At 39.8% G+C, this 21352-nt stretch overlaps 1 protein-coding gene across 2 annotated transcripts; it reads right to left on the reverse strand.

Moving 5' to 3' along the window:
- Positions 1-495: 495 nt before the first annotated feature.
- METTL14 (methyltransferase 14, N6-adenosine-methyltransferase non-catalytic subunit) lies at positions 496-18129 on the reverse strand. Of its 2 annotated transcripts, XM_084757033.1 has the most exons (11): positions 17942-18129; positions 15715-15803; positions 14852-14939; positions 12485-12565; positions 12059-12146; positions 7714-7804; positions 6352-6493; positions 5588-5680; positions 5131-5247; positions 3766-3976; positions 496-2137 (listed from the first exon to the last, which is right to left on the reverse strand). In XM_084757033.1, exons 1-11 carry the CDS (start codon positions 18005-18007, stop codon positions 1833-1835), a joined length of 1371 nt encoding a protein of 456 aa, XP_084613159.1. In that variant the 5' UTR covers positions 18008-18129; the 3' UTR covers positions 496-1832. The 2 variants fall into 2 exon arrangements, with proteins under 2 accessions (XP_084613159.1, XP_084613160.1); XM_084757034.1 differs by lacking the exon at positions 15715-15803 and having other exon boundaries at positions 17942-18117.
- Positions 18130-21352: the final 3223 nt, after the last annotated feature.

The following is a 21352-nucleotide window of genomic DNA, read 5'->3' on the forward strand; positions in this document are numbered from 1 at the left end:
TTCTATAAGATGAACTGTGGCACAGACCTCATAGGAGCCTAGGCCAAGTGAACACCAGACTGTCACTGTCTTCTACGCTCAGAATATGGAACGCAGGTGTCTGATGTACAGGAAAGGAACAGTGCTTAGTCAGAGCTCCTAAGAACCCATCACTGAACAGTGGGAGTTCCTACCTTCTCCTTACAGGTGAGACCTCGTAATAGTTTTGCTTTTGGGTAATTCATTATTACTGAAATTAAAACACCATTACAGCAAATATTCTAACCACCTGTGACACCTAAAGGTTTAGAAAGCACCACCAAGTGGTTGAGAAAGCCAAGATCACCACATTTAAAGTGTGAGTCCTTCGAACCGTGTGCTCCATGGGTGTCATGTAAGCCCATCTCTGACAGAACAGAACTGCCACTCAATGCAGTCCAAGGGAAGAGTTTCACTTTAGTCAGTTCCCTTTTTATTGGGTAACAACAGGAATTGCATTTAAGGAAACCAAACTCATTTCAAAGGTTTAAAGTTTTATTAGAAAAGTTGTAGCAAAATAAAAAAGTACCAAGAACAATACTGGTATTATCTCATCTGGCATATCCAAATCCATTCAAACATGAGTTAAGGTGTAGAAAGACAACAACATGAACCAGGTGTGGTGGCGCACACCTTTAAGCCTAGCACCCTAGAGGCAGAGGCAAGGAATCTCTGTGAGTTCGAAGCCAGCCTGGTCTACAAAGTGAGTCCAGGACAGCCAACGCTGTTAAACAGAGAAACCCTGTCTGGAAAAAAAAAAAAAAAAGAAAGACAATAGCATGACGCTTTCCACAACCAAGAGGCCTGACCAACAGCCCCTTGGATACTTCTGCACCACATGGTTCTTAATAAAAGGCAAGCGAAGTCTCCTTTTCCATGCTGTATCCTTGAGGGTCATTTCTGTCACTTCTGTCATTTCTTTTACATAAATTGTTTTTCAGTAACAACTTTAAAGATAAATGTCATTTCCTCATCATCAAACATTTATTTTTTAAGTTTAAACCATGCCCTCCCGCCAGAAAATGTTTTTACCTTTGCTAAGAAATATGAACTGTCTTAGAAGGTCAGTCCAAGTTCAAGTCCACACCACAGCCTGCCTCCAACTTGGATATGCGCCTTCTCTTGCTTCTTAAGAAGCATGATTATGAGTCATCTGTAGTCATACAATTTACATTATGATAAGCTTTTGGGTTTGTTTTTAAATCTAATAAGATCTACCTCTTCTTCTATCTACCCTGAGGGCTCTGGCCCCTCAGATTCAGATCTGGAAGGAAGTGGCATCATTTCATCTCTCAGAATCTTTAGTACTCCAATGAGACTTCACGTTATTTTTTTAGAATTGAAAAAGGGAAGATGGTCTATGCCTTTTTAGTGTTTCAATTAGAAAACATTCACGGCCCCAAGAGGCTGACCACCTGTCAATTGTGTTCCACCCAGGTTCCCAGTCTTAGTCTCCTCCTGCAGTGGCGCCATGGCAAGGCAGCACAGCACCAACTCCTGCCATGCCCCTCTGAGATGCAGAAGCCACTGCTCCCCTACTTCCAAGAAGCCAAAGCCTTGGATGAAATCAGTCCTGTCAGTGTCTGAGTGTTGCATTCTGTCTTACTGCACGCATGTGATTCACCTACCCTGAGCAGAACTGCAGTCTTTGTGACAACTGGGGGTGGGGGTGGGGTGGGGATGGGGGTGGGGTGGCTAAGATCTTTCTGGCAGTATGAGAGACAAAAGCAAAGTGCAAGCTGAGAGTGAGTTCTAAAGCAAGTCTCCACAACAAAGATCAGAATGGACATTATGTGTCTTTGTGTTATTAAAAGTTACCGAGGTGGAAAGCCACCTCTGTGTGTGCCTCCACGACCCCCCCTAAAGCCACCTCTTTCCCCTCGGAAATTGGATCGATTTCTTTCACGACCACGGCCAGCAGATGTTCCCCCTCTCCCTCCACCTCTGGGAGCTCCACCACCACGGTCAGACTTGGATTTGGGAGGAGGCGACTTGGGTCTGAGTCTCTCAATTTCCTCTGTACATCCAGTCAAGTACGAATTGGGGGCACTGAAATAGGATGCATATGTTTCTGCATTGTAGTTACTATTTGTAAGCGTTGGTCCAACTGTGAGCCAGCCTGAAATAAAGAGGAAAAAACCAGATGACACTTTCATCTCCTTTCTCTTTTTAGTGGTCAAATCCTAGAGATAGCTCAATTCTACACAAAGCCACCATCTTTGGTATAAAATGTACAACGCCCATGGCCCTATCATAAAAAGACACATATGTGTATACCTTGCCTCTCATCCTAGATTATAGCTTTCGTAAAATAACATCCTCACTGTTCCCCACCACACGTTATATTGTTAGAACACTTACAAAACTATTTTAAGATATAATGTCTGGGTTGGGTTAAAATTTAATGAAGTATATACACATATCTTTCCCACTTATGAAAATGGGCTGCTGTTTTCTCATTAAATATTGAAGAAAAAAAATTCTCTTATACAAAATATCCTCCTAGGTGCTTGAAACTCAAAGACAGCCATGTTGCTCCTCCTCATGTCATCTTCCCATGGGCAATGACTTTTCTCACAAGAAGATACATCCTCAGCCAAGGATATAAAAAAATGAACACTATTATTAATAACTAAGGAGACAAAAAGCACAGTGAGGTATCATCTCACCCCAGTCAGAATCTCACCATAGTCAGAATGGTTATGATCAAAGGGAAAAGAAACTACTGTGGCTAGAGATGCTGCAGAGGAAATGGAAATTAGAAAGCTATTGTAGAACACAGTATGGAGGTTTCACAAAACAAACAAACAAACAAAAAATAGAATGAGGACTTCATATGACCCAGAGATCCTACTCCTGGGGTATGTATCTAAAGGGACTAACATCTGCCTGTAGCACTATTCACATACGCAGGAAATGGAAGCAACCTAGGTGTCCACTGATGGATGAATGGATAAACTGGATGGTATATACACACAGAAGAATGAAATTCTGCTATGAACTGTAATGGAATTGGAGGGCATATGTGAACCGAAATGAGTCAGGCAAAGAACAAAATGCCACGTATTCTCATTGGTAAGTACAAACAAAAAGTGTTATCTGAAAGATGCAGAGAATAGAGCAGAGGTTACAAAAGGCCAGGTAAGAGTGAGGGATGGAAGGCCCACAGAACAGACAGTAAGGACCACTGCACAGTAACACACAGTTTAACTATGGGTGATAATTGACTATTTCAAAATAAAATATTTTAAAAAGCAGAAGACTTAAAATTTTCCCAATACAAAGGACAACTGAGGTGATATATATGACAATTATCCTAACCTTTTTATTAACATGTACAGAAACATCATACTTTAACCCCAAAATGCATATAATTATGAGGTACCAAAAACTAAGTAGAGCACAAAGGACTTTTAGGTAGTAAAAGTACTCAGTGTAATATTACAATGGCTGACATACACTATGACCAACTTGTCTAAATCCATTAACACCACCATCGGTACCAATCCTAATATAAATTATAACTGTATAGTTATGCGAGGAATACTGACAATCCGTGCACGGAGGAGGGAATGTATGGGAAATCTCTGCCTTTTCAGTTTGCTCAGATAAAATTGTTCACAAGTGATGTATAGATTAGACGAATCAAATACACACAACTTTTCTTTCACTCAATGCTATATCCTATACCATAAAAAACCCCACATCTCCAAGAATGATGATACATTTTCAAGAGTGATATCTCACCTGGCCTGATAGTACTATCTCTCCCAAACAGATGAAGACGTCTTCTACCGAGACAAAAATGCTCTATTATATGAAAAATTTCTACAGGTTTTTCTATATTGCCAATTTCAGGTTCTTCTGTGATAATTAAGTCAATGTCAACATTAGCATGAATGAAGTCCCCATCTGTGCTTCGTTTCACGGTTCCTTTGATCCCCATAAGGCAATGTTCCTGTAACAGAGCAGACCAATTAACTCTCATTACCAACAATTATATTTCATAGCATTTAACATTTCAATGTCTTCAACTCTAGAACAATCTTCATTTCTATGGATCACTGGAATATGGTTTTATGGAAAAATTATTGTAGGAAAGCCTAGATCCTTGGCTGACAGGCAACTGCCAAGTAAATGGGAAAAACAATTTTTGTCCTTCTACATTCTTTCAAATATTTTCAAAATCCTACTTCACTTCTGACACAGGTATGCTGGCATTTCCCAAGTCACCTAACTGTCCATTTTCCCCTGCCGCAGTTCTGTCCCACATTAGTTCAGTTATGACACAATCTACCTCATGTGTACAGACCCCAGTGATTAAAGGCATGCTATCCTAAGACAGCACTCCAACTTCAGGTATGAATCCTTATGCCTCTCACCAATAAACTATGAATATGGAAGTTCCAATGATCCGCCTGGGCTGAAACGTTTGCCTGGGTGGTTCGTGCAATTAAGAAGACTGCTTTACTTACTAAAGCATGTCTATTATAAGAGGATGCAAAGCTCAAAACTAGGCAGATAGGAAGGCTCCATAAGCAGTAGGGTAGGGAAGGTGGAACTTTAGGCTGCCTCCCGGCACACCTCCCTCTCAGCAATTTCACACTCTCCCCAACCTGAGATTTCCTAAATCCTGTCAGTGTACACAATCTACTCCTAGGGAGACTTAGTAAGACAGATGCTCCCTCTAGTGGTTTCCAAAGAGTGATGTGCAAAAGCTCCTCCAGCTTAAACTAGTGAGCAGTCACGTGCAGCGGGAGTCCCCAGGGAACTTGTATGGAAAAAGAAGAAAGCTCAGACAAGCATGACCCTGACTGGTCAGCTACTAAGCGCCATTCTTACTTCTTCTTCCTGAGCTCACAGACAAGAAACCTCTGTGAGTCAGGTGTGTCAGAGCACCTAACTTGGGATGACGTCAGTTTACAACAGTGTGCGCTGGTCTAGGACTGGGAAGGAGGCGCAGTGAAATTTACGTGGGCGGACTTCGGTGATGCTCATCACGCTACTTTACAAGCATAAGAGCCTCCCTCTGCAACTAATTCCATAGAGTGTAGAAATTTAGAAAAGCTGGAGAGAATGAGAAGAAAGAAAACAAGACTAAAAAGGCAATACCTTTGTTCTCTGGAAAACTGCCTTTGGATCTAGAGTCTTCGTTTTCCCAGGATTGTTTTTATTGGTTTTAATCCAACAAATATCTTCACATCTTCTGTAACCCCACTTTCGCAAACACTAGAAGTAATTTCAAATTTACATCTTTAAGAAGAATAATTAAAATAACTAGAATTAAGAGGGATGCCAAGCTTCAGAGCAGACACAGTAGACATACAGGTATAATGTGGATGTTAAATACATCTTATAGATAGTGCATTAGTGACTTTTCCTGTCACTGTGACCAAATATCAAAAAATACAGTACCTCATATTTTAATTCTCAGTAATTTTAAACTACTCAAGAAACCAAAGGTAAAAGAACAATTTTGTAGCCTATAAAACATACTATGTTTTTTCCTAATAGACTTAAAAATCCACCTGAAAAAGAACTGAGAACAAAACAGAAAACACCAACTTACTACTCTGCCAAGGTCCAACCCTTCCCCAGAACCACACCAGAGGAAGATAAACGAGCGAGGTGCTGCAATCTCGTCGATTTCTAACTTCATAATCTAGAAGAAAACAAAGTAATAGTTGCATCAAATGTTTGTCATTTATAATATAGCCAAAGAATAACTATTAGGATCTCTATAGATGTATTCTTCAGATATTCTAGGATACCATAAAAAATAAATTCTACTCCTGCAATTACTGTGATATGCCACTGCTTTGTTATTCTATATAGAAACAACACACATATATGTACACAAAGATAGACACATATACTTGTTTTCATATGTGTTCAAGAGAAAGAGTTCATAGAAAAATAGATTTACAGAATGTTGGAATTTTACTAAAGAGTAATAAATGAAACAGTTAACCAGAGGTTAAAAGAGCCCAAGTTAGTGACAAAATGAAATGCACATGCCTACAGCCACAGTTTGGGTGACTGAGGTCAGAGGCCACTTCTGCCCAGGTGTCCGCAGGACTCTTGTCTTACAGGTGAGTACTGCAAGTCTCCTGTCGTCCCATCGTTCATACTTACTGCCCTCTCGTCCAGCTCCCATACCAATCAGATGACCTCAGTAACCTCAGTAACACCTAGAAAACCTTACTGTCAAGAGGAAGACTAAGCTCCGAGTAAATCATAGTGTAATGTACTCATAATCCCACTTGCAGCCCAAATAAGCACGCATTCACTGGCAGGTAAGTACTTCATCACAACATCTAAGCTTCACCGTACATCATCCCACGTCCAGCACTTCTCATTCGCCGTGATGCCAGTCTCTCTGTAGTACTCTTCCAAAGGAGGCTCCAGGAGAATCACATCAAATTTGGGTGTCAATTCTCTGATGTCAAAGGCTTCTATATCTGCTTGTAAGTACCTAATGAAAGGCGGAAACGAATTTTGAAGTATCTCTCGTGGTAATGAAGGAAATTCCTTATCCAGTATTACGGGGTAATTATCACTAAAGAAGATAATCATAAGCTAATTACTAATTAGTTTTTTCTAGCAGGTCTTTTTCTTTTTTTTAACTGCAGACTTTGTATCATCAATCAACGGCTTCCTTACAACATGGACATATTTACAACAACAACAAAAAAACCCTATTACTCTCCATGTATATCCAGAATATATTCATTTATTTTTACATTGAAAATATACACTTAGATGTGATCTCTAACCTATTTTAATTTTTACATATGTATTATTATGATGATGATGATAATGATGATGAGTATATCATTATTTAATTAGGTTTGAAAAATGACATCTTGCTAAGTTTCAAATTCTTCCTTTAGGAGTTTCTAAATATGGACATGATTTCCTTTTATTAGCTTGATTATTAGTAAAAATGTTTACATTAACAGTGTTTTCACACTACCTAATGAAAAGTACTACTAGCCTTTAACTTATTTACACACAGTATGGAAATATCTTAAGTTCAAGATACTTCCGAAGAAAACATCTTATTATCACTAAGGGGCAGGTTCAGGCCATGATGTGCATATAGTGGTCAAATGGCAACTTTGTACAGTGAGCTCTCTCCTCCCACCTCGATACAGACTCTGGGTTTTGAACTCAGGTCATCAGGCATACATCTCTGGACAAGAAGCATCTTTACTCATGGAGCTGTCTCACTGGTCCCCCACTGTAGATACCTTTTTCTTCTGTTTTTAAGGCCTGGGGGCTCTTAGTGCTTAGACTGAAGAACCACAGGCTAAAATGGAATCATTGTCATCCAGGTCACAGACTCTGCCCTAACCCTGAGTAGAGAGGGCCTGCCCATGAAGCACAGCAACTCTCCAGCTCAGCAGCAAAAACGCAAGCATACGTAGCAGAGCGTCATGAGCCTGGCTTTGACAAGGCAGTTTCAAGTGCTACCAGCCTCAGGGAAGGGCATCCCCACTTTACAGAGAAGACTGTGAGTCTGAACTCACAAGCCTCTCAGACTACCTAGAAAACTAAATGAGAAGCCACTGCAGACTCAGCACCAGTTTCAAAATAATGTATTTTACTAAAAATAAGAAATAATTTGGTTATAGAGTAAACAGACAGATACTGCAAGTCACAGTTGGAAAGAAAAAGCATCAAAATACTTACATAGGAGGAGTATTTGATTTAGCTATTAACTCATCCTTTAGCCTGATGAGTTCTCTAAGTTTAGGGTACTCTTCAAATCTGTCAGCTAAACCTAAGAAGGGAAAAATAGTAAATTCTATCAACTGAAGTTAACACTGATGAATACAAAAGTCATGAGTCTTCCTTTACCATCAGTTTAAGCTAGAAGTAGTAGTTTATTTTTACTTTTGCTTTCCATACATAAGAAACACTAATGAAAAAAATAAGTTATATAACTATCTTATCTTAAAACTAAACGTGTGGAGGCAGAAGAAAGAACATTTACTGCTCTTCCAGAGGAGCCACATCTGGTTCTCAGCACTCACATCAGATGGCTCATGGCTGCCTGTTACTCCAGGTTCAGGAGCTCTGACACTCTCTTCTGGCCTCTGAGGGCACAAGGCACTCATGTGAACACACCCACACACAGACATATACACCTAACTAAAAATAATAAATATATTTTGAAAAGTTTGAAGTAAAGAGTAAAAGTAAAACACTTGTAAAGCTTCCTCAATGAGTGATTTAGATTGCATTTCAAATAACAGCATTTGAGGATTGAATTGCTCACTGAAAACAATAGTCAGCCCTTAGTCATCCAAGAAAAAAACAAAAACAAAAAAACAAAAAAACAGAAGGCAGAACTTGCAACAACCAAAATCCTATCTTCCCTGAGGAGCTGGTGCACAGATCTGTGGTATCCTGTTTGGTATGTGGGAATTTACAATCAGCCTTGCTCGATTCTTGGCATTAGGTCTTGGAAAAGTCAGGTACCTTTGTCTCATGCTATCATAAAAAATAATTCAGCGGGTTTTATTGTCTTGTTTTGGGTTTTTTGGTTGCTTCAACATAAGGTATTTTAGTTCTTAGTTTTAATTCAAATCTCACTTGACCCAAAATACACCAACACAACAATCTTTTCTCAATTTATAATAATTTTATACATATATTTCTTTATCTTGAGAAAGCAGTACCTTAAAAGATGAAGAATCTATATTCAAATATGAGCATAAAATTTATCTTAACTTTTTAGTGCTATTTTAAAACTCTACTTATAAAAAAATTAAAATCGGAGCCTGGCATGGTAGTGTATTCCTGTAATCTCAGCCACAGAGCAGGCTAAAGCAAAAAGGCCACAAGTTGGAGGCTTGCCTGGGCCATATAGCAAGTTTACAGTCAATTCAAGCAACATACATAGACCCTGTTTCAAAATAATAAAATAAAATAGGGCTTGGCAACTTGCGTAGCATACACAAGGCCCAGAGTTCAAGCCCTAGTAATGAGAAAAATGATACATAAAGGTTACATTTAAATAATTCTTCAGAAGTAATGATGCTTATAGTTGGCAAAATTTAAATATATTACATTAAAATTTTTGTGCTACAATGATACTATCAAGAAACTAAAAAGCCAAGTAGCAGAATGAGAAAAATATTTACAAATCCTGTGTGTTTGTGTGTGTGTGTGTGTGTGTGTGTGTGTGTATACATGAAATAGGAAAAAGGAAAAAAATGTACAATATAAGCAAACTATTTGGTTATTTCTTAAAATGTATTTATGTAGGTTAATGTGCCTATGACATGCTAAGCTTATCATTAGTCGCCAAGAAAATATAAATCAAAACCACAACAGAATGTGGGCCTGACGGCAGAGACTTGTAATCATTGCTACTTAGAAGATAAGGGAAAACGATGTGCATTTTGGGAGATCAAAAGTTTAGGCTATCTGAAAAAAGAGACTATGTAAAAAAAGAAGAGAAGAACTCACAAATAGATCCAGTGCACCAACCTACTTTAACTTTAAGTTAAGACCCCACTGACAGCACATACTCTGGACTCAGGCCTTGGAGGCGTCACGCTGGAACTGACCGGGAAGCCTCTTCTCTGAGGACTGGCTCCCACACTATTCGAAGGTGCTGTTCAGGCTGCTGAGGGAGGGGAGCAATGGCAGTCCTACCCAGCTCTAAAGCCTATGGGCCACAACAATGGTTGGCCTGGCAACATATTCCAGGCGTACAATAGTGGCACTTACATTTTGGGGTATTCAACAGACATCTAGTTGGACTTAAGGCCCTCTCGAAAGAAAAGAATTCACGCCTAGGACTGTAAACCTAGTCAACTATTGTGCCTGAGATCACAGACCTGAGAGAACCTACTGCTGTCATTTTCCTAAACTAATGTAATTTCTAACTGTATTCTAAACATCCTTATACCCACAGGTAAGAGTGGCTCTCACCCCCACATAAAGACGCTTCTTTTCTGCAACAGATGGAGAATATTACAGAAATCCACAACTGGTCAAAAGGCAGAGAACAGGGGACTATGTGGTGGCCAACTCCAACAAATACAAATACAATATAATCACTATACCCAAGGCTCAAGGAAAAAAAATCTTGGACGAGGGAGTAAAAGGAGTAGAAGAGCCAGCGCACCTATTGTGAGGTGCAATAGGGAAAACGCACCTGTGAAATGTCAACAATACCGACAGTACCAGCTGGCATGCCTACATTGACACAGGAAATTCAACTTGGTGTCATCCCAAGATAGGAAATATTAATTTCCTCTAGGGTCAAGCTACCACACAGGTTATACTTAGGCCAGGAAACAAACACTTAAGAGCAACACTCACTAAATGGATACACATACATGCATGCATGCATGCATATGTACACACACACACACACACAACACAACAATAAAAAAGAAGAGACCATGAATGGGGGGAGGGGTGTTAGAGGAGGAGCCTGAGGGGTGTAGATACAGTGCTCATGGACAAAGTTCTCAAATCAAACTATATGGGGCTGGAGAGATGGCTCAGTGGTTAAGAACACTTGCTACCCTTGCAGAGGGCCCACATGGCTCCCAGCACCCACATGGTACAACTCCAGTTCAGGGGACCTGCAGCCCTCTTCTGGTCTCCAAGGGCACCGGGCCTGCAAGTGATGTACAGACATAGTTGCAGGCAAAACACTTATAGACATAAAATTTTTAAAAATAACAACAAAAAACAAACAATAAGACAAAACATCCTGTGGTCTTACTCAAACTATAGCACCAGCCAAGAAAAATATAGGCAGTAAACTTCGAACCCCTACCCAGACCTAGCCGATGGACAGGACATTCTCCACCAATGAGTGGAGAGGGAGGTCTGACTTTCATACAAACTCTGGTGCCCCATTTTTTACCACATCCCCTTAATGGGGAGACCTGGTGGCACTCAGAAGAAGGATAGCAGGCTACCAAGAAGAGACTTGATTCCCTATGAGCATATACAGGGGGAGGAGGTTCCCCTCAATCACAGTCATAGGTGAAGGGAGTAAGGGGAAATGGGAGGGAGGAATGGGAGGATACAAGGGATGGGATAACAACTGAGATGTAATATGAATAAATTAATAAAATATGTTTAAAAAATAATTAAAAAAAAGACAAAACAACAACAACAACAACAAAAACCCAAATATACAATGGCATACTTAGCACTCACTAAAGTGGCTAAGGTTAAAAACAGACAGTAACAAAGAATGTGAAGAGACCTGAATCTTTAACCACCACCCATAGGAATGTAAAATGGCACAGCAGATTCAAAAAACTCTGGGGGTGGTACCTCAAAAAACAAACCCAGAATTAACACACTTAACAATTTTTTTTTCTTTTAAAGAATTATATGACCCATCAATTCCATTCCTAGGCATTTGTCAAAGAAAAATCAGTACATGCCATATCATACATTTTACATGATACCTATAATAATCTGTAAATGCTTAAGTGAATAAAACCTATGTATATTCACTTATCACATGAAATATTATTTGGGAATAAAAAATGTACTAATATATGCTATAGTATCAATAACCCTTAAAAACACTGTGCTAAGCAAAAAAAAGAAAAAAGAAAAGAAAAAAAGGCAAGAACAAAAGGCCCCATGTTCTTTGAGTTCAATTATATGAAATGTCCAGAATAGCAAAACTTATAAGGAAAGAAAGTAGTTTAGTGGGTAAGGCCGAGTGGCAGGTTAGACAGAGGAATGTGGTCCCACTGCTAATGTATACAAAGCTTCCTTAGAGAAGCAAATGTTCTAAAACAGATTGTTGTAATGGTTGCCAAGGCTCTGTGTGCATGAAAAGAACACTGAATTATATCCTTTCAATGGGTTAGCTGTAAGGCATATAAATTATGTTAAAAAAAAAAAAACAGAGTCACCACATTGCATAAAGGACAGGAGGAAGTGAAGCCTGAAGAGAGTTTGTTAGAAATGCTCTACAAAATGCATACATCACATGCATGTAGCAATACTTTACAGCAGGATAGTCCAAATAAAACCGACATACCTACATCCCTGATGAAATTCTGAGGTCTATGTCCAGTGTCTACAAAATGTTGGCAGTAATCATTATGGGGATTTAAGCTCTGCGTTCCCTAAAGAAATGGTCAAAATTAAATGAACAGTATGCACTCTGATGGCAGATACACTAACTCTGTGTGTTCTTATTATGAAGCCGTACAAAGTATGACAGATTGAAAAAGGCACTAATATTTCAAAACACAACTAAAACCAACATTATTTATCATTAATTATTGATATAAATATACCATTATTATAGGCTAAATATGAGAAGAATATTTCATATGAGTAATTCAAGATCTTTAATACAGAGATCTCTCAAAAACTGAGAAACTGCTGAAGAAAACTAGGTCCTTTCAGGCATAGCACTTAAATGTCAACAGCACTAAGACTTGGAAATTCTTTATTTTACCTTAAGAAAGGTACTGGAATCCTTGTAAATCTCTTCTTCATATGGCAAATTTTCTTCTTCCTGTTGCATTTCCAGTTCATCCTTGAAAAGGGAAAATCAAGAAAACATTTAAAATATATACATTTACCTGGGTGTGGTGACATACTCCTTTAATGCTTAGTCTACAGAGTGAGTTCCAGGAAAGTTAGGGCTACACTAAGAAACCCTGTATTAAAAAACAAATTAAAATATATATATATATATATATATATATATATATATATATATATATATGTTGTTTTTGTCTATATATATTTAATTATTACATTTTAAGGCTCAGTGTGTTTTATTCCTCTCAGATATGTTTCTACAAGCACTGCATTAAAGTCTTTAAATTTACTTAAAAATTTTTTTGTTGGCTAATTTATTTTTTGGATATGAGTGTCCTGCCCTTCTAGGTCAGAGAAGGGCCTCAGATTCCCTGCAACTGGAGTTACAGACGGCTGTGAGCCACTGTGTGGGTGCTGGAAACTGAGTCTAGATGCTTTGCAGGAGGAACCAGTGCTTTGACCCATCTCTAGCACTGTATTTTTTAATCATGTGTAAGTATGTGTACCTGCATGGTGCCATGTACACATGAATGCAGGGCCTATGGATAGGTACTAGAAACCAAACTCAGGTTGTGCTAAGTGGGTAGGAATTAGGAGTAGGAAGAGGGAGGGTAAACTAGCATGAAGGTTGTTTGAAAAAGTCATATAGAAATCGACTATTCTGTAAGAAATCTAAATACATGTACATATGTAAAAAGGAGTTTAATTCAAGTTATCTTACTTAAGAGGCTAATGGTCCTTCTAGAAGCCATGGGCTGCCAAATATGCCAGTATGGGATACCTCCATTTTAGTTGACCAGGGTGTCAAAGAAGACACCCCCAAACAGACTTTGCCACTGTTCTGGGTAGCCCACCAGAACCTAATGGTAGACCCTATTGCTGAAGATACACATCTTTAGTCACAAGACACGGAGAAACCAAGCGGGTACCAACCAGAAAGCTTCTTCCCTGCTGACTAGCTTTTACAAGGCTGGAAAGTGCTATGCAGGCTGCTGGGAAAGGGAAGAAACTCCCCCACTGCTTTATCCGTATGTGAACATCATGATCCAATAACAACTGGCCTGGCAAGGTAGGTACAGAGTGCAATCATGGCATGAGTATTATGAGGTAACCAACCAATTTCTGACTGAAATTAAGGCCCGCTCCACAAGAGGAAATGCAAGCCTGCTATGGTAATTTTGACCAAGACTTAACGTCTGGGGAGCTCATAAGCCCCATGAACTAGTGTAGCTCTCTCTACTCACAAGACAAGCTTCTTTGCGCAGTGACTGTTAATACAGGCTCAGCTGTTCCAAGTGTCAAGCGTCTGTGGAACACGCAGAGCCATACATGGGCATCTGTATTACACCCTGCTCCTGAGGCTCAGGAACAGCGTAGAAAAAGGGAAGTGGGGTAGGAAGATTTTAAGAGCCAGAGGTTATGGGGGACCTAGATGAACCAGTACCTTCTGGACAGGACAAGACTGCTGTAGTATGAACTTATGGTAGCTCTGGTTGCTTACAGAAGACCAAGCTAGTCAACATGTCATCATGGAAGGTGAGAGGACTCAAGAGTCCCCATTGCTAGCTGGCGAGCTACTAAGAGCTGGGCGCTGCTTGGGGGAAGGCTCTTTCTTTAGGGTGCAGGTCCTGGTAGGCCCACCATGATGCAGCCAACAGTTACACACTCATCTGCTATGGGCAGCACAAACAGACTATAGTTTTTACGTATGGCTATGAAGTTGCAAGGAGTGATGGAGGAGGGGCAGGGGGAATGGATGCAGAATAATTAGGGGTTAATATCAAAATACACTGCACACATGAATGAAATTCTGAAAGAATTAATCAAAGATCATATTAAAACAATAAGAAGTGAAGTTTAGCTTGGGTTTTCTTTTTAAAATACAACTATTATGGAACCCATGAGTTGTCAAAGTACTTTAATTATACTATCTTATGCTGTTAATATGGAATAATATCACTCAGAAGTGACTGTTGCAGCCCCTCAAAACATACACTTCTACTAATTACCTAAAGTTTATGATAGACTTATCTTTTTGTTGTTCTGAAAGAGTATTATTACCAGTACTGACCAATAATTGCATTGTGTTTATATATATATAATCATATGTAAGTCACATACTCTTGCATAAAATGAGCAACTGATATGATATGAGTCTTTAACTGAAAATGTTAAGTTTTAGCACATCTTAAAGTTGAGGTTTCTACATGAGATGAATCTATTCGAAGGATTAAGTTTTTCCTCAACCACGCATACAATTATTTCATTTTCTACTTGCCTTATATTCTTCTACTTTGTCTTCATCTGCCTCTCCTTCATCCAGACACTTCCGCTTTGCATTTGGAGCAGAGGTATCATAGGATGCCCTAAAAATTAAACCACAACTATCATCTTCTTGTGTGATACAAAAGTGCACCTGGATCTATTTGTATTACTTACAAGTTATAGAAACAAAGCCAAATGTTTCCTGAAAAATATCTATTTATTTAATTAGCTTATAAATCATCCAAAAAGTCACAAGAAATAATTTGTAGCTTTATTTGTATAAGAAAGCAACCAAATGAAAAAAATAAGCTGCTATAAAAACTGTATTATGAAATGCAACTTTTAAACTATCTATCATTCATACTAATTAGTATATATATTTTATATTATGTGCTATACGCAAAATTCATGCAACTGATAAGCTAGGATATAAAAATTATGAATTTTCTGAATTATTAGATGAATACCACTTTTAAAGTATATTTCATAATTTCATAAAATTATAATTTAACATTATGATATACAAGCTAATTCTTAGTACAACATTTTATTTCTACCTACCTTATAAATGAGAACCTAGTGTTTTCAGGAAGTATTTCATAATTTCAAACTGACATTAAAAATTGTTTCCAAAATCCTCATTTTCAGGAATACCTTCAAATAATTGTTCGTTAAAAAAAAAAACCCCAATGGGTGGTTCCCACTGTTCTTATGAGTTTCAGGCAGTGGTATTGTAAGGTGAAGGCTAACATGGGCTACATAGCATGACTGTGTCTCCCTCCCCCAAGTACCCCCGAGAATACATCAAAACTAAGAAATTTAACAGATGATCCTTTCACACCATAAGCATATGACTAAAAACGGTTACTCACATACCTGCAAGTTTCTCTTGTCTCAGCAATTTCCCTCTGCTCATCTTTGCTGTTTAACACAGCCCCAATGCTATCTGCACTTTCAGCTCCCAACTAGAAAGCAAAAACCCAAAAATTACATCTCATACACTGTTCATACACTCAAAATGTGATGTTAGTTCTTAAAATTTATGTATTTACCTTACGTCCTGGTTTTAGTGCTAATTTTAATATAACAAGTATTTTATAAAAGCAACACTGTTCATAACAGTATCTGTAGGCTTGTAAGATAAACTATAAGTGAACGGGAAGAACATCATTTTAATTAAGAATGACTTTGTCAGCTGGAAAAAAATTTTATGCATCCGGTTATATGTGAAAGTAAGATGATTTCCTTTGGCCAACTGTGAATAAAACACAAGTTAGTAGTAGTAGCAATAACCCAAAAGCATCATATGAACTGCCTTATATATTATATTCTATCCCACACCACACTCTCACAAAAACTTATTGTGTCTTATTAAAGTTTTTAACAAAATATACTAATAGCTTAAAATGGTAATGTCAACTTTGAGTGGCCGCTGAGACATTCTGCAGAATGTAACAAATGTCCACAAAGCCTAAGCTGAAGAGAGCCAACTCACGGAAAACGCTGCAAGTCAGAGTAAGGACACAGAATAGCACGAGCAACACTTTAGTAGTAAGCACAAGAATGGCAGGAGAAAAATCTGCAGTGAGTGGCCCCCTTAGCTCCAGGGTGAGAAGGTTTACAAAAGTGTCAGTGCTGCGAATTGGCAGCTTTCACTTTCAACAACAAAATGTTCTTTTAATCTACCACTTCATAAGCCTGCCCTCATTTCTCCAGGGAAAACTCTCTTCCAATACATGAAGGGCTCATCAATTTCAACTCCTCCAGAAAAACCTTCCCTACGTCTTTTTGGTCAGAGGATGGACACCCACTGCCTATAGTTAGAACTTTTTCTAATTTCCTCCCCACGACTAATTTCTCCGTTTGTAATTCTCAGAATACAAGTTACTACTTCAGAAAGTTCTTTGAGGAACCAATATTTATCAATGGAAAATGCCTCACTAAGGCTTTGAGCATTTCCCTCCACTTATAATGATCTGTGGGCAGCAATGAAAACAGCCTCAGATTTTAAGTAAAACAACATGTAATATGTACTCTCTGCATGGGTGGTCTACTAATCCGCAAGCACTTACATATCCATCCACTGGCTTCAATGAAAGTGAAAGGCTTGGAAAGTAATCTTTGGAGAGACAAATCTCTGTCAATTCTCTGGCCAGGAGAAAAATAACAATCTTGAAAATCTATTCCTAATTTAATAAGTCAACATAACACTTCCTGTTCCTAATACTATTGGAGTAAAGATTCAAATATTGGTTGCAGGGAAACTGTGTTTTAAGTGTAGAATTTAAAAATCTACTCTCAGGTTGCTTCCGTGAGTCGACAGGATCTCAAGAAAATGATACAAACTTCCTTCAAAACCAATCTGAAGAATCTGAAGGTGAGCTATGATGGCCCAACGATGAGAGAGGACTCATCTTCCAAAGGATCTGAGCTCAAGTCCCAGCACCCACATCAGGAGGGTCAAAGCAAACTATGGAAGCTTCCAGCTCCAGGAAGACCCGACACATCTGGCACGTGTACTCACATGCACATATTACACACAGACAAAAACAAGTTAAAACAAAACCTAATCTTTCGTTTTTCGAGACAGGGATTCTCTGGGTAGCCTTGGCTGTCCTGGACTCACTTTGTAGACCAGGCTGGCCTGGAACTCACTGACATTCTCCTGCCTCTGCCTCCTAAGTGCTGGGATTACCGCGTCCGGCTTTAAAAATTAATCTTAAAAAAAAAAAAAAAGTGAAGCTGACGTGGAAGGCAAGACTCGAAATACTGCTTAAACAGTGAAGGTGCAAGGTGGAGCCTACCAAGCCACTTGTCCGTGTATGACCTACTAGCACCTATAAACAATTATCGAGTCTGTCCTCACTATTCAAGTCCGCGCCCACAACGGGGGAGGGGGCGGAGGGGGTCCATAGCGCCCAAGAGCCGCAGCGGTTGGTCTTCTACGCAGTGATTCTGACAGGCACATGGGGGAGACTAAGGAATGAAAGCCTCGGGAGAAAGACCTTGACACCGGCAGGAGAGAGTTCACCAAAAAAGGCGGGGTGGCAGGAGGAGGCGGCCGCGCACGCACACTGAGGGTCCCTCCCACCCCGCCGCACACCTGCTGAGCTAGGAGCTGCCGCCGTAGCTTCTGCCGCTCCCGGATCTCCTGCAGGCGGCTGTCCATACCCCAGCTCCAGCTTCTCACCACCCCGGCCGACCTGGCTCTCGCTAAAGACACAAACCCGCCCCTCAAACCAGGAAACGCCGGGTTCTGCAGAGCTTCTGATGGGCAGACTTTCACGTCCCTCAGTGGGGATTTCCGGCGCGCCTGAAATTGGCTAAACCCAGTCAGGAAGTCCCGCCTCCAGGACGCCGGAGACATGACGTCACTAGGTACGGACCAGTGAAGGATGCGGAGGCGGTCGAGGGCGGGGAGCAGCTTTCTGGCTAACTTCTTAGTACTTAACTCTCTCCAAAGAGGGTGGTACTCGGGTACCCCTTCTTCTCATTGACTAATTATCTCTCTGTCAGTCCTGGCTTTTAAAATTTGAGGTGTGCGTGTAGGTTCTTTTAGGGCAACACTAATCAGCTTGCAAATGATTGGCTCCCCACGCTCAGTAGCTGAGTTACCTTGGCAAATTAGCGAGCTTTTGTAAAAGGACAGTTGGAAGAGGGCCCACATAGGTGCAAGGAAGGGCATCCAGGAGGAGTAGTGAAACCTGTACGGGGCGGGGGTGGGGAGGGGGGAGGCGAAGGGAGGGAGGGAGAGAGAAAGAGAGAAACAGAGAGAGGCAGTGGTGGCATAGGCCTTTAATCCCAGCACTCGCAAGGCCGAGGCTAGCCTGGTCTACAGAGCGAGTTCTAGGACAGCTGGGCCTACACAGAGAATCCCTGTCTCAGAAAACAAAACAAAACAAAATCATTGCATTATGGTAGAATTATATGACAAAAGTGTTAATTTCCAAAAATTGTAATCCAAACAATGTAAAATAATTATATATTGCTTTAAAACTCAACTTGTATTAATTGCAAATCAGGACTGCTGATTTAAATTATTTGCCAGTTCTGGGACTAGATACTTACTGACTGAGCATTTCGTATGACAAGCACTGTGGAAAGCTCTAGAGTCTATGAAGGCTCAAAGATCAAAAAATATTGAACTTACCAGCTCCTCATGACCCATCAGCTCCCGCATGGATAGCCATTTTAATACCTGCTATCCTTTTAAAATAACTTTTGACTTCCGACCTGCGTGAAAGCTGGGCTGACGACTCCACACTCTCTTATAGTACTTATGAAGCCAACGGGATCCATCATAGAATTGTTGCAGTTTTTTACAAAGAAAAGGACATAACTCTTAAAGTCTCCTCACCAGTGAATTAAAAACAAAACAAAAACTAGGCTGCATCAGCACAGCTGTAGATTCTGCACGTGCTTATTTGTACATCCATCCATCTTCTCAGCACAAGGGGCACAAGCATGTGGTGAGAGAGTGAGAACAGGGAGACCTTGTCTGACGTCCACATGTGATTCATATACTGAGGAAGCAATTCCGTTTGTAGGCACTTCGTTTAGAAGAGTAATGATCCACATAACAATTTGCACGGCTACCTCCAAACCCCTTGGGAACGACTCCTCTAAACCTGTATAGCCAACTGCCTGTTGACCTTAGAACATCTCCCATCACTTGTTACATGTGTTACCTTGATTCTGTTTCTTCCAAAAAAATTCATATTGAAACTTAATTCCCAACATCAAAAGGTGTGGCTTTTAAAATTTTTTTTAAATTTTCCTCTTTGACAATTTCATGTGTGTGTTGCATTTATTCTGGTTATTGTAGGCTTCCACCTTCTGATCTTTTCCACAGCCCATGACTCATCCCACATGTCCTTTACCCGTATTCGTGTCTTTGGAGCTATTTGTTTTGGTTTCCTAGTTGGTGGTTGATTTATTTAGATTTGTTTTGCTTTGAGACCCACTGAGTTTAACCAGACTTGTTCTAAAGGCACTACTACTGCAGCAGCTGCAAAGGTCATTGGGATGGAAGATTTAGTAAAAATTAAACATTCCATTAAAATGGAAGACAAGCTAGTTTTCAAACATGTCACTATATGCTTGAATGTTCCTCTGAAGAAAGGGTATTGAAAGTTGAATCCCATGTGAGAACATTGGGGGATGGGAACAAAGAATGGTGGCTGGCCACAGGAACGGCGCCTCACCAATGAATTGCTGCAAAAATTGGCTCACTGTGAAACTGTGGGTTTGGAGGGCATCTCTTCCCTCCTTCTGTCTCTTTTTTCTTCCATTTCTCCCTTCCTCTGTTCTGTTTTCTTCCATGGATGACAGAGCAAGAAGGCCCACACTAGAGTCCCATCCTCTACAGGATCTTTGAACCCATTGTGATCCCTGAGATTATACTGTAAATCCCTGTTTCTTGTGGTTGAGCCCTAACGGACCTTTAATCCAAGAGCTTTCTGTTTATTGTAAACAGGGGATTAAGGTGTGGTTCAACCAGCCTTACACTTTTAATCCAAGAGCTATCTGCAGACAAAGATTTAATAAAGTTAACCTCAGGTCAAGTGGTGAAGCAAGAAAACAGCTGACAGGGATTAAAGAGTAGGAGGGACTTTGAATTGAGGGGTATTTAAGACAGCTGTAGAAGTGGAAGAGGTCTTTGAGTCTTTGGTACTTCTTTGGGCTTGAGATTTTAGCTTGGCTCTTAGAGCCCCTCAGCTCCTGGGCCTTTGGGTTTTTGGGGCCTTGAGCTAGCAAGTCCTTGGTCTTGAGTTTTTTGGCCTTTACTTCTGGGCCATCAGCTAAGCTAGTGAGCTTTTTGGGCCTTTTCCATTGGGATGTGAGCTGAGTACAAAGTTCAACTGGGTGCTTTCTATGCCTCTCTGAGCTAGCATGTTTTTCACCACAACATCTGGCTCCTGAGTCTTTATTGGTAAAATACAACGATCAGGGATAAATTAAAACAACACCCATCCTTTGTTCTTGGATTTCCCAGCTTCAAGAGTCATGAGCCAATAAGTTCATATTTATTGGAAGTGGCCTAGTCTGTGGCAATACTTCAAAGCATCTCAAAGTGGACAATGACTATATGCATTACAAAGCCCTAACTGATAACCTAGCAAGGACGGTACGACAGGTGCATATGTAACTTGCACATAGGGGTGAGGAATCTGTCCAACTTTCATAAGAATTGAAATAATTTATAAATAGACTACTTCTTGAGGCTCATTCTGATACTGCACATTCAAATGAAAAGCCTGACTATTAAACACTGTCTTTTGCTTACTTAAAAGTCAAGTATGTCTCCTATCCAAACCAAAGTTTGAAATGGCAAAAGCGTTAGAAAAGCAGTGTGAGGCCTGTGGTGAAGCAATAATGAAACCTTCGTTTAAAGAGGCTGCTTCATTTCAAGTACTGCTTATTTTCAATAATCTGCTTTGGATTTTGAATGCCTGTACAATTCTTAGGCCTAAGAAGGAAATAAAAAGTTTTCTTTAATTTACAAAATACTAGT

Source organism: Acomys minous, assembly GCF_964271855.1.
Source record: "Acomys minous genome assembly, chromosome: 14".
NCBI lineage: Eukaryota > Metazoa > Chordata > Mammalia > Rodentia > Muridae > Acomys > Acomys minous.

What these genes read in the sequence shown, in the direction of transcription:
- METTL14 (XM_084757033.1), bottom strand. Translation starts at nt 18,007, where the DNA reads ATGGACAGCCGCCTGCAGGAGATCCGGGAGCGGCAGAAGCTACGGCGG. An exon ending in ACAAAGTAGAAGAATATAAG is followed by an intron (nt 12,566 to 14,851) that starts GCAAGTAGAAAA and finishes TCCCTTTTCAAG; the next exon opens with GATGAACTGGAAATGCAACA. An exon ending in AGTGCTGGACGTGGGATGAT is followed by an intron (nt 5,681 to 6,351) that starts GTACGGTGAAGC and finishes GTTTTCTTCTAG; the next exon opens with ATTATGAAGTTAGAAATCGA.